Source organism: Mesitornis unicolor, unplaced genomic scaffold (genome assembly GCF_000695765.1).
Source record: "Mesitornis unicolor isolate BGI_N332 unplaced genomic scaffold, ASM69576v1 scaffold8671, whole genome shotgun sequence".
NCBI lineage: Eukaryota > Metazoa > Chordata > Aves > Mesitornithiformes > Mesitornithidae > Mesitornis > Mesitornis unicolor.
In genome coordinates, this window is record NW_010165724.1 from 14,491 (window position 1) to 25,396 (window position 10,906).

At 39.8% G+C, this 10,906-nt stretch overlaps 1 protein-coding gene across 1 annotated transcript in view; it reads left to right on the forward strand.

Annotated features, from left to right (window-relative positions):
• The window catches only part of LOC104548648 (nodal modulator 3-like), a gene marked incomplete at its 5' end in the record, with an annotated part of 17,531 nt that extends 14,431 nt beyond the window's left edge, over nt 1-3,100 (forward strand). The window contains 4 exons of the mRNA XM_010194728.1: nt 281-382; nt 597-716; nt 1,687-1,779; nt 2,718-3,100. Coding sequence (XP_010193030.1) covers nt 281-382; nt 597-716; nt 1,687-1,779; nt 2,718-2,849 — 447 coding nt within the window. The remainder of the gene's footprint in view (nt 1-280; nt 383-596; nt 717-1,686; nt 1,780-2,717) is intronic.
• Between the last annotated feature and the right edge of the window lie 7,806 nt (nt 3,101-10,906).

Consider the following 10,906-nt stretch of genomic DNA (forward strand, 5'->3'; position numbering starts at 1 on the left):
GAATTGATGTCAAAATGTTATTATATGAAAATTATCCAAGCCTGTACTGGTTTCCTATTAGGTTGGGTCTTGTGTTGCATGAAATGCGCTTGTGCTGTTGTGACTTCTCACATCCCCACATTAGAACAATTCCAAGTGTTCTTACTTGACAACTTCTGGTTTATAAAACACATGATTAATTTTGAAGGGCTTTTATCCCTTAAAATGTGGGATGTCTGAAATACCTATTTTGGTGCAGGCTCAGGAATACCTGGTTTGTGCTTTCTTCTTTCCCTCATAGGTGAAGCTCTACAAAAGCGAAAATCTTGACAACCCAATTCATACAGTCAACTTAGGCCTGTCTCTGTTTTTCCATTTCCCACCACTGCTCCGAGATGGAGAGGTAAGAATATTGCTGAATAATTAGCTTAGGTCACTTTAATTTTTTCCCCTAAGGACACTGAAGTGTTATTTCTGGTGTGCCTGCAGTGCTGTATTCATGCTAGAGTGAGCAGCATCTCAGAAGATTTGAAGCCTTTAAACTGACTTCTGCTTTTAAATTTAATTTGTCTCAGACTGCTATTGATGTTATAGACTGAGTGTATTTTTACCCACAGAATTACGTGGTGCTTCTGGATTCTACATTGTCTAAATCACAGTATGACTACACCCTGCCTCAAGTTTCATTCACTGCTATTGGATATCATAAACACATTACACTGATCTTTAGTCCCACTGTAAGTACAAAATACTTAAATGTTCAAGTAGTTCACTTTGAGAGCCATGTCTGGTAGCGTAGCCTGCATGTATTTTGTGGTCTTGGCCAAACTTTCTATTAATGTAAACTTTAAGAAGTTTATGAGAGGCATTGAAGTGACAGTGAATTTGGATTTGGCCACATTTAAGGCATCAGGCAAGGGTATAATAACATGGTGTGTTATGGGAAGTGGGTTCAGAAAGGAGTTGTAGCCATTGTATTAACTGAAAGGTTGCAGTAATTGAGGGCTGAAGGAGAAAGATAGGATTGCTGTCAGAATTACTTTAAAGACAGTGTATATATGAAGGAAGTATCACCAGACCAAAGAGAGAGCTTTAGTTACTGGAGCTGATGAAGAGGGTAAAGCAGAGGAGTTTCAAACTAGTGTCAGGGGAGAACATCTCCCTTGAGAAAGAGAAGTGTCTTTTTGCACTTCTGAACAGTGCAGCCAGTTTAGCGAAGTGTTTGTTCTGTAGTACTTAAATGATCTCTTTCTTTTCTGCATCGCTGCATGTTCAGATGCCAGCAAAACATAAGGGAAGCATGAAATGGCAGTTGAATATGAAGGATGCAGATGTGCCTGAAAGATTTTGTGCCAGTATGATTGCTGTAGTATTATCATTGGGATCATAGGGGTTTGGGCAGCGTGTGACAGATAAATTGAAGGATGCCAGGTTGACTGTAAAGTGGAGACTGACCATCAGTGAATTAGCTTTAAAAAACAACAGACCCCAGGAAGAAGGAAACAGATGATTGATTCTGATCAAGGGGACTGCTTTGAAGTGGAAGGTAAAGTACATCCTAGAGCAGCACTTAGAAGGAAGTCAGATGGGAAGGGCTGGATGTGCCATATGATCCTATTGCTGACGTTGCTTAAAGCAGAGGGACTTCATAGTTGAAATGACAATTTAAAAAGAAAATAAAAGATCCATAGTCCCCATTGCTTTCAGAGAAAGCTGCCTGAACAAGATATCGCCCAAGGATCTTACATCGCGTTACCACTGACGCTGCTTCTGTTGTTGGCTGGTTACAACCACGATAAGGTAGGTCACAGGTTTGGGGTTTTGTCTTATCCAAATATTATTGTCCTGTCAGTGAATACTTTGCACCGTGTTAAGTGACGGTTTGTTGAGGTGGTTATGCAGACAGAGATGCAGTCAGCAGTCATCTTATGAGACACACTTTAAGAAAAGCCACAGGATAGCAAAGTTTTTCAACAGTTGCCTTCCTTTAAAAAAAACTTAGTGTGAAGGAGAGTTCCTGTGCTGCTTCTGAATTTTGTCTTCTCATTTGATGGCTCTGGGAAAAAAAACCCAGTACAGCATAATACAAATTCAGATAACCAGACTAAGTGATATTAGGAATTAAAATAATTATTTTATTGGCTTCAGGAGCAATCAGACTGGAAAAAAATCTTGCAAGTAATTGAGTCTGGTCTCTTTACCTTTACATCCTCCCTAGTAAAAAGCTCTCAAGGAATATAACTATCCACTATATAACTCCTCCTGTCTTTGTTAACAAGCCATGCTCTTCTGGTCTTCTCTGATATGACTAGATTTCTGTTTTGCTAATAAGAGAAAAGAAATATGTCTCTGCAGTTTGATTTCCTCTCGAACATGGGTAAGACAGCACAGAAAGTGGGATTCTCCTGGATTTTCTGCAGTGTCACTGAAAGTACCTCCACTGAAAATAGCAGTCATTTTGTAGACTCAGGGCTCAAAGTGCTATTCTTGGCTAGATGACTGCAGGTAAAAATGTTACAGACAATCATTTTAGTTTCTGATTATCAGAAATTCCCAGAAATTTGGTTTGTTTCCTCCCCAAGATTTGCTGGCATTTTCTGATCTCTTTGTGGGTGTGCCATTTACACAATAGATTCTGTTTGTTTGGGGATGCATGGGTCTAAAGAACATTATCATTCAGACCTTACAGACTATTGTAATCACGAGCTGCTTCCCCCTTTCCCCTTTTTTTTCCCCAGCTTATTCCCTTATTGCTACAGCTGACAACTCGACTGCAAGGAGTACGTGCTCTGGGACAGACTGGTTCTGACACAGGTGGCTCAGAGGATGCAAAGAGACAAACGAAAAAACAGAAGACAAGACGGACGTGAGATGAAAGGGATGAGTGCATGAAGTGGTGCTCCATCAAACTAGAGCCCGAGGAAGTGAAGCTACTAAAATGCATTTTTGTTGAATTTACGAACTTTACTTTTTTGTTGTTGCTACATGAGTGCCATTTGTCACACTAGCTCCATTTTGGTTGTAAATTTTCTATGGAGTCCATAGATTTCTTTATTGTAAAGTAATGAAATTAATGCCTCTGTTGACACTGTGAGTGCATCTCCCATACTTGAAGACAGTTAATGAATTTTTTCCAGTGGAACAGGTCATGCTGTTTTCATTAATGTTTTGTAAAAGCAGTGGTAATAAACTGCTTGACCTCACTTTCAGTCTCTAGATTTTGGGATCAGTTTTTGTCACCTTTTGGAATGCCCACTTTACAGAAGCAGCACATAGGGATTTTACTAAATCTGTGGTGCTTGAAGCAAGAAAGTTTTGGGGGACATACATGAACTGGTGAATTATGTCTTTGGCAATTCCAGTTCAGCAAGTTGATTGAAAAGTCTGTCATCTGCACAGCTGTGATTTCAGTTCTTATCCAGTGACTATGTTATCTTTGATTAAAATCAAGATTTTGCCTGATGACACCAAATTGTTAATGTCAGGTAAGGCCAGTTGTTAATGTCAGGTAAGTTCTGATGATCTTACTGCAAAAGCAGTGTTTAAATTTTGGTTTCACATACAGTGTGATCTCTTTAGACCTCCAGTATTCCTGAAGTGGCTCCAGCTGGTTGCACTGTTCTCTCCAAAGCTGTACCGTGTTCTCAGTGATACCCATTCGCCCATGTGGCTGTCGCATCTCCTGTTTAGGCTGTGCGCAGCCTTTTTGCAGATTGATGATTGATTTTTCTTTCTTATTTTTCTGTTACTTTTTTGGGTTTTGTTTTACTTTAAGAAATATGAGCTTTTCAAGACCTCCAATGTCTACAGTCCCAGTGATGTAGTCTGTAATAAATAACTGTTTCTTACAGGCTATCTTTTGATTCTCGTTTGAAATAGATGGTTGGACATACACAGTTTAAATGTTAATGGGGCTTTTTATTGACAAATAGTATAAAGGTTAATAGAGCTTTTGAAAGATGCACACAAATGCCTACAAATATTGTGAAGACATTGGTACTGCCAGTAAGTGGCAATGTTTCTCTTTTATAGTACTTGAAATAAAGTTCCTTTACATTTAAATTTTTAAGCTCATGAACCCTACCATCCTTAGAAATTTGTATGATAAAGGTTTTATGCTGGTTTTGTTGGTATTTTGCACTAGTTTGGGCCTAAATAATTAAAACTTAATTTGGTGATAATTCTCATCTCTCTGAGGGAAGTTCTATCAAGATCATCGTAAAAATGAAGAATGTTGAAAAAGCATGCATGCACAGAGTTTGAGATGAAGCTCTAATAAACTACCATGCACTCTACTTAATGATCTTGAATTTTATATTGTTGTGATGAAATATAAGGGGAAAAAGTGGTGTAAGACTTATATTAAATTGTACATTTTCAATCTATTTTAAGCTGGTGAATGTTAAAAAAGATATTGCTACTTTAGGGGAATGTATGAGGAAGAGATGCACATGTCCATGTGCCTTGAGGGAATACCAGATATTCTGACCTCTGAACTGTGGGACTTAATGATTGACCTTAAACATTGGAAATGCTGTTAATAAAAAGAAAGGAGAAAAAAAAAATGTTAATGCTTGCTAATTTACTGCCTGCTTCTAAACGTAGGATTTGCCCAACACCCAACGTCTCTTCTCAAAATTTTCTTTTCTTTGCCTTCTGCAGCACACTGCTGGCCTGTTTGCTTCCAGCCCCTTCCTTGTTTGAGGTTTAGTCTGCTTTTGAAGTGTTTATTCCTAACAAAAACTATAGTTTGCAGTTTCTTGCTTGGCAGAGAAGTCATGGTGCTCTTTGAGAAGTAATGCATGAGTTAACGTTCTAAAGCAGAACTGACATACTAAATGTCAAGAAATCAATATCTCCAATTATATTTAGAAACCAGTAATCAGATACACAGACCCAGACAGAAAAATCAGCACTGTGGTCTCTCAATCCCCAGATGCATGCATAACACCAGGATAATCTGTGTGCACTTGCTGTGAGCAGCGTGACTGGGGCACGAGGAGGGAATATTTGTACGAACACGGTGATCCCCACGGGCAAACTTGTGCTTCCCACTGCTCAGCCCAGCACCCGGGTGGTACCTGGTACCTTGGTGGTCTTCACAGCCCTTCACCTACAGACCTGGGGTGCTGACAGCTCTGCCTCGGTGGTATAACAGAGCATGTGGCTCTAGGATCTCCTTTATACAGCGTGACTGCGTTTCAGTGCTTTTCAGTGCAGAAATGGCAGATTCAGTTCAGGATTACCTGCTGTATTCTTCTGAGTTGAATATTTACTTATAATTTGCTCTGCATATCTAAGGTTTGCAATTGATTTTGTGCTCTTAAAACCAAGACTTCAGTACCTGGTGGACTGGCTTTTTTTGTACTTCCTATTGAAAATGTCACTTAAAGTTGCTTGCTGCTGCTTTAATTAATTAGTGTTAATACAGAGAGTAAATACAGAATGGGCCTAACCTTTAGGTGTTGACTCTTACTAGAAAATTTTCAAGGCTTGGTGTTTGCTAATTTTTTTGCAGGCACAATAATGAAAGAATGATTAATTCACTTGCTTGGTGAGCTAATATGGGCAAATGGCTGAATTCTGTTGGAAATGAGAGTAAGGTCCTCCAGATAAAGATGGCATTGCATATTACTTCATTTTTCTATTAAAAGCAATAATAAATATTACATATATTTGGTTGGCTCATCAGTGATGCACATAATTCTATTGTTTAAGAGCGAAATGGATCATTAATATTGAATTTTACAATTTCTTTATAGATGGTTCAGCTTAGTTTCTAAAGCATTGTCTTTATTAGATGGCTGTCAGATTCCAAGAAGCAGCGGTTTTGATGCATAAGCGATAGTGTTAGATAAAGATACAGCAATTTAAAAAACATGTGCTTAAAATCAAGAAAACAAATACTTAAAAGACTGAATGTGGCATTGAACCCTGAGAAGATTGATGTATAGTTTTCCTTCTATTCAGTATTCCCTATGTTGTACAGTATCTGGATTTCTATATTTTCCAGTCTGAAAGTAATTTAAATTGGGCTTTTTGAAAAGGTAGATGCAATAAAATAGGTGTGCAGAGAAAGCCTGAAAAGTAGGAAATTTCCCGAGCTGAGCACAACAGTATTGGCTCACATCACACCCAGTGGTGGGTTCACATTATGCATGGTAAGTCATGTTTTCCTTGCAGATAGATTGGTGGCTTTAGAAAATCTCTGAAAGTCTCTGAAAATCCAGTAGATCTATTTCCAGTGTGTTATTGACTGATGCTGGAACTCAGCAATTTTTATTTTATTTTATTTTATTTTCACTTTTAATAAGTTTAGTCTCTGTCATTCAGTCATTTATTCAAACCTGGAACAGGCCCATATGTCCTTGTCCAAATGAAGAGCAGCTCTACGGTAATTAGCGTTCCCTGAGCCTTCATGGGTTATTGTTAGCAAATGCAACTTTTTCCCCTTGAATGTTTTACAGAGCTTTTGTGAGCTTTTTACACCAGTGAGCTTGTCCTTTCAATTTTCTATTATACCTTTTCTAATTGCGTTCTGTCTATATTTGATATGTCGTTGCTTTACTCCAGTGAACTTCCATTATCAGTTTTAACTGTTTGCTATTACTGTGATCATCATCATTGCATTATTTACTCTGTTTGCTTTAAATATAACTTTTTCCTTGTTCTCCCTCTCCTCTCCCACCATCTTTGGATGTATTTAAAGAGCGGGTAGACGAGGTACTTAGGGATATGGTTTAGGGGGTAGACAGGAGCGGTTGGACGTGATGATCTCGGAGGTCTTTTCCAACCGAGCGATTCTGTGATTCTGTGATCTTTCTGGGATTATTTAGGCTTAGCAGCATGATGCTGCCTTGAAATAGGGAGCTTGTAGTTTAGAGCTAGGGTCTAGGTAAAACCTAGCAATCATGTAACCAAGGAATTGAATAGCTTATAGAAATTAATGGGAAACTGAGGTTACCAGGCATGTAACAATAGGGTATTGAATAAGGGAAATGAAGTATAGAGAAATAGAAACTGAAGTGGCCTAAAAACCAGATAAAACCGACTCTGTGACTTGGAGAAGTTCCAGGAGCATGTGCCAAAAGAAGGTTATGGGAGTTCAGCACAATGAAGACTACTTACTTCATCTTCGAGACCCTGGCCCATGACCACCACGAGGCACTGCGCAGGCACGACTGGGAGGAGAAGAAGGTGGAGCACATGCAAAGGACTTCTTGGAAAAGGACCACCTTTTTGGGGAAAGGTTATGAATATGTATAGGCACTTAATCAACAGGCAATATGTTACTGTATAAGATCAAGGGAAATTGCTGTTTTAGCTGTGTATGTCTGCAGAGGAGTGATCCCCTGTGCACCCGCGCGTGCAATAAACATACCTACTTTACAACCTTACAGGTTGTGAGTCTTCTTTCTGTGAGTCAGCCTGAAGTCTTATTTGTTACCTTCATAGCCTAAGACCATGATTACTTTAAACCCAACGATATATTATCATAAAGCACTAAACACCCACCAGACCATTATTGAATTTATTATATCTAAGAGCTCAATAAACAGTGAACGATAAACTTGTTTTTTACTGCCTGTGGAAGTCAGCAGGTTGATTCCTTCTTTAATTCTCATTTTTGTTAATACTAGAATAATTAAATCACCATCATAAATCACCTCAGTTCAAGAAGGACAGGGAATTGCTTGAGAGAGTCCACCGCAGAGCCACAAAGATGATCGAGGGAGTGGAGCATCTCCCTGATGAGGAGCAGCTGAGGGAGCTGGGTCTCTTTAGCTTGGAGGAGACTGAGGGGTGACCTCATTAATGTTTATAAATTTGTAAAGGGCGAGTGTCAGGAAGAAGGAGCCAGGCCCTTCTCAGTGATAGCCAATAACAGGACAAGGGGCAATGGGTGCAAGCTGGAGCATAGGAGGTTCAATCTGAATATGAGGAAAAACTTTTTTACTGTAAGGGTTACAGAGCACTGAACAGGCTGCCCAGAGAGGTTGTGAAATCTCCTTCTCTGGAGACATTCAAGATCTACCTGGACGCGTTCCTGTGTGACCTGGTCTAGGTGATCCTGCTCTGGCAGGGGGCTTGGACTGGATGATCTTTCAAGGTCCCTTCCAACTCCTAATATTCTGTGATCATGAAGGCTGTAGTTTCTTCACAGGTTTCCCATCACACTGCGTCTAGCTACATAGCTACATTTTTGGTTTTTTTTTTAGAGTATAGGGTTGTGGTAAACCATTGACAATTCCCACTCCAGCTCTTCCTATTGTCAAGCACAAAAGAAAATAATTGGAGCTAAACTAAAGCACATGAAAAGGAACTGTTTTGTTTCTACAGTCTCTAGCGTTTCCTGCATTGAAGTGTTTTTTACAGCAGTCATTAGCAAGCACATTCATGTGCTCCATTTTGTGCTGCAGAGCTTGCTTCTTCCAAAAGGAGGGGGCAGGATGCTGCCCAGGCCCTCCTCTCCCCTTTCCTCAGTACATGGGATGACTTATCTTAGCAGATGAACTCAAGAGTTCGCTAAGTGCACATCTGCAGGCCTGGGGCCTGGGCTGTTTGTTTTCTGCTATGTGGACAGGCTTGACAAAGTTTCACCAGCAGCTGTGATTACCAGCCCAGCTGAATCAGCCCTCCCTGTTACTAGAGGAGCAAAGCCCCTTATGTGCATGGAGAAAAATAATTTTGTTTTAATAAGCATGGAAATTGGATGCAAATTTCCTTATGCATTTAAAATCGGAAACAGTGTTTCCTTTCTATTCTGCGCTGTGGCTGTGTGTGCTACTATCCTTGGGAGGCTTGGTGCGGTTGCAGAGTACAAGTACAAGGAACTCTGTTATTCTTTCTGGCATGAGGGATGGAAAGAGCAACTTGGACTAATGTCAGCTCTGAAACAAGCTCTGTAAGGATTGTAAGCTTCTGTTAATAAGGATTCACACAGCTGTGTGCTCACACATAGCTCAATCCAGCAGTGATATCTCAAGCCATGGTGAACAGATGTGGAATTGGTGATGTATGACAAAGTCAGAACTCCACAAAGTAAAAAAGTTTTTAAAAAATGTACTCACATGTTGCTTTTCATGTTTATAGCTGTGTAAATCTTATCCATGATTGTGTAATGCTGTCTTGTGCATTATTTCTGCTGTCTTTCAAAAAAATTTGCGTGCCTGCAGACATTAGTGTGTCATTCTAATTTCCTATGCTGAGATATTACAGCGTTGTATCAGCTTGCACTTGTTACTGGTTTTTTGGTTGGGTTTTCTTTTTTTTCCTCTCCTGCTGGAGCTGAAACTCCATGCATTGTTCGGCTTTCAGTGTGGCCAGGATTCGGACTCTTTGGTTGTGTTGCATCCACAGGCACTTGTCACTCACACCTACAGTCCCCTGAACACGGTAAGACTCTACCATGCCTGTTGGAATCCTGAACATAGCACTGAATTTCCTAAATAGAGAGATGCCTGAACTTTACCCCTAAAAGATATCATCTCCTTTGCATTTCTCACTACTGATACAACCAACTCTTGGCATGATTCTAAATGACCAGTTTTAGTCTTTCCAGGTTAACTTGTAATTCCTGTTGATGGAGGCATCCATGATTTGAAGGGGACCGGGGCCACAACACACGGTGCTTGCTTCAAGGGGCAGAGCTAAAAAGGGACAGAGAGTGGAGTACAGTCACTTTGTAAATCCCCAACTCATCTCTTCATTGGAAAATCAGATTTTCGCCAAGCAGCAGAAAGAGCACAGCACCATTCTTTTGGTATTCTTTAGAGCTTAAGTTTATATTTTTATGTTTTTCCTCAATAGTTTTTTTTCTTGCCTCTCTGTGGCCCAGGTGTGAGAATGCAGTAACTGATGCTGTGGTGGTTTTGCACGCTCAGCGCTGACGGAAGGATGGCCAATAAGACCATGAATTTTACTTTTTATACTATGGATGGACTTTGTGAAGTGACAATTTTGCTTTCAATGCTTTGTTTTTCCTGTGAGTGTCAGGTAGAAGATGACGAAAAGAGACCATGGTGCTTTGCGAACTGACTTTCATTTGTCTGTGTGTAACTTCCAGATCTACAAGCTGGGACTTTGGTTCATGGAGATTCAGATCCTGGGCTGAAACCCATGTGTAAGGAGCAGTTCAGGTATTGTGGAAGAGAAAAAACCAGATCTCCTTTTTCCCTTTCCACATGGTACAACACAGAACTGCAGTAGTGCAGAAGGGAGAAATAAGAAGAAAAAGAAACACAATACTGTTAAATAATTACGTGGAACGACAACAGATACAGATCTTGAGGGAGGATAGGATGTTTAATATGATCAGTACTGAAGCTGATTTGCATGTACATCACAGAACGCTTAACAAACACAAGCGATTTATCCTGTACTTCACTAAACATTAATATTCAAGACATTTAATGGATTAATCTTGAATGCCGGCATTTCTCCTTACTGGTAGCTGGAGTAGACACTTAGCTTATCCTTATTTGCTCACTTTTTCTTTTTTCTTCTCTTTATAAGAGAGTAAGGGGCTTCTAGGACATTGGTTACCTCAGCAGTGATCATCACCTTAGCTGGATGCTCTGCTGTCACACAGACATTTTGCTAACCCTTAAAATACCAGCAGGCTGCTATCTTTCTCTGTAACTAGGCTTCCTGGAGCACTGAAATCCAATGTTCAGGGATATTTCAGTACTTAAGAAATGAAATTTCTGAAAGGATTGAGGCAAGCAAGGCTCTTATTTCACAGAGTTTTAATAATAATTACAGAATTCCACACTTTAAAATATGTAATAAACACCTATTTGCATTTTCAGGTGCCTAATTAAATCTCTTGATGCTTTGGTCCTGTGAGCTCAGAACTGTGGTCTCATAGCACTTTTTATGCTGACTTCTTGTGACACTTAGTCCTGTTTGCCCAAATCAGGAATGT